The 2628-nt window shown below is 52.2% G+C and overlaps 1 protein-coding gene across 1 annotated transcript in view; it reads right to left on the bottom strand.

Annotated features, from left to right (window-relative positions):
• Positions 1-2628, bottom strand: part of LOC111645923 (uncharacterized) — a gene marked incomplete at both ends in the record, with an annotated part of 13081 nt that overhangs the window by 6299 nt on the left and 4154 nt on the right. Inside the window, one exon of the mRNA XM_087170783.1 lies at positions 44-100. Coding sequence (XP_087026909.1) covers positions 44-100 — 57 coding nt within the window. The remainder of the gene's footprint in view (positions 1-43; positions 101-2628) is intronic.

Below are 2628 nucleotides of genomic sequence, written 5' to 3'. Positions count from 1 at the left end.
CACACACACACACACACACACACACACACACACACACACACACCTTTTATCTTCAGCCACTCATCTTCAGTGAAGAGCCTCCACCTCTGGTTACGACGTTCTGTGTTGGACACAAACAACAACATGAGATTAAAACATTAAAACAACATTTATGATCAATTCACAACAAACTGAGTTCAATTCTCCTCTGACCTTTGACCTCAGTCTCCTGCTCTGACCTCAGTCCCCTGCTCTAACCTTTGACCTCAGTCTCCTGCTCTGACCTCAGTCTCCTACTCTAACCTTTGACCTCAGTCTTCTTCTCTGACCTCTGACCTCAGTCTCCTGCTCTAACCTTCGACCTCAGTCTCCTGCTCTGACCTCTGACCTCAGTCTCCTGCTCTGACCTCAGTCTTCTCTGATCTCTGACCTCAGTCTCCTGCTCTGACCTCTGACCTCAGTCTCCTGCTCTCACCTCAGTCTCCTGCTCTGACCTCTGACCTCAGTCTCCTGCTCTGATCTCAGTCTCCTGCTCTAACCTTTGACCTCAGTCTACTGCTCTGACCTCAGTTTCCTACTCTAACCTTTGACCTCAGTCTCCTGCTCTGATCTCTGACCTCAGTCTCTTGCTCTAACCTTTGACCTCAGTCTCCTGCTCTGAACTTTGACCTCAGTCTCCTGCTCTGACCTCAGTCTCCTGCTCTCACCTCTGACCTCAGTCTTCTCTAATCTCTGACCTCAGTCTCTTGCTCTGACCTCAGTCTTCTCTGATCTCTGACCTCAGTCTCCTGCTCTGACCTCAGTCTTCTCTGATCTCTGACCTCAGTCTCCTGCTCTGACCTCTGACCTCAGTCTCCTGCTCTGACCTCTGACCTCAGTGTCCTGCTCTGACCTCAATCTTCTCTGACCTCTGACCTCAGTCTCCTGCTCTGACCTCAGACTCCTGCTCTGACCTCAGTCTTCTCTAATCTCTGACCTCAGTCTCCTGCTCTGACCTCAGTCTTCTCTGATCTCTGACCTCAGTCTCCTGCTCTGACCTCTGACCTCAGTCTCCTGCTCTGACCTCTGACCTTAGTCTCCTGCTCTGACCTCAGTCTTCTCTGATCTCTGACCTCAGTCTCCTGCTCTGACCTCAGTCTTCTCTGATCTCTGACCTCAGTCTCCTGCTCTGACCTCTGACCTCAGTCTCCTGCTCTGACCTCAGTCTCCTGCTCTGAGCTCTGACCTCAGTCTCCTGCTCTGACCTCTGACCTCAGTCTCCTGCTCTGACCTCAGTCTTCTCTGATCTGACCTCAGTCTCCTGCTCTCACCTCAGTCTTCTCTGATCTCTGACCTCAGTCTCCTGCTCTCACCTCTGACCTCAGTCTCCTGCTCTGACCTCTGACCTCAGTCTCCTGCTCTGACCTCAGTCTTCTCTGATCTCTGACCTCAGTCTCCTGCTCTGACCTCTGACCTCAGTCTCCTGCTCTGACCTCTGACCTCAGTCTCCTGCTCTGACCTCAGTCTTCTCTGACCTCAGTCTCCTGCTCTGACCTCAGTCTCCTGCTCTGACCTCAGTCTTCTCTGATCTCTGACCTCAGTCTCTTGCTCTGACCTCAGTCTTCTCTGATCTCTGACCTCAGTCTCCTGCTCTGACCTCAGTCTTCTCTGATCTCTGACCTCAGTCTCCTGCTCTGACCTCTGACCTCAGTCTCCTGCTCTGACCTCAGTCTCCTGCTCTGACCTCAGTCTTCTTCTCTGATCTCTGACCTCAGTCTCCTGCTCTGACCTCAGTCTCCTGCTCTGATCTCTGACCTCAGTCTCCTGCTCTGACCTTTGACCTCAGTCTCCTGCTCTGATCTCTGACCTCAGTCTCTTGCTCTGATCTCTGACCTCAGTGTCCTGCTCTGATCTCTGACCTCAGTCTCCTGCTCTGACCTCAGTCTCCTGCTCTGATCTCTGACCTCAGTCTCCTGCTCTGACCTTTGACCTCAGTCTCCTGCTCTGATCTCTGACCTCAGTCTCCTGTTCTGATCTCTGACCTCAGTCTCCTGCTCTGACCTCAGTCTCCTGTTCTGATCTCTGACCTCAGTCTCTTGCTCTGATCTCTGACCTCAGTGTCCTGCTCTGATCTCTGACCTCAGTCTCCTGCTCTGACCTTTGACCTCAGTCTCCTGCACTGACCTCAGTCTCCTGCTCTGACCTCAGTCTCCTGCTCTGATCTCTGACCTCAGTCTCCTGCTCTGACCTTTGACCTCAGTCTCCTGCTCTGATCTCTGACCTCAGTCTCCTGCTCTGATCTCTGACCTCAGTCTCCTGCTCTGATCTCTGACCTCAGTGTCCTGCTCTGACCTTTGACCTCAGGTTGACACTTTTCCATATTGTGATTAATAAATACTAAGTGAGCACGTACAGCTCCTGTGATTCCTCCCCCATGGTGCTAGCTGACCTCACAGGGTCCAGACTGACACCATTGATGTGAGGGCAGCTGACAGCCAGCTGAGGATTCATCTGATTGGCTAAATGATGTGAATGTATGAGCCCTGTGTCCAGGCTCCGTCTGACAGGTCACATGTTCACTGAGTGAGGATGAGGCTTTTCTCTAAGTGTGTGGAGGCTCATGTTGAGGCTGCAGCAGTGAGACAGTGGAGGTTCTCTCATCAGGTGAAG

The sequence above is a fragment of the Seriola lalandi genome, unplaced genomic scaffold (assembly GCF_002814215.2).
Source record: "Seriola lalandi dorsalis isolate HSWRI2012SDOR001 ecotype SW California unplaced genomic scaffold, Sedor1 jcf7180002054959, whole genome shotgun sequence".
Classification (NCBI taxonomy): domain Eukaryota; kingdom Metazoa; phylum Chordata; class Actinopteri; order Carangiformes; family Carangidae; genus Seriola; species Seriola lalandi.
This window is presented reverse-complemented; position numbering and strand designations above follow the sequence as displayed.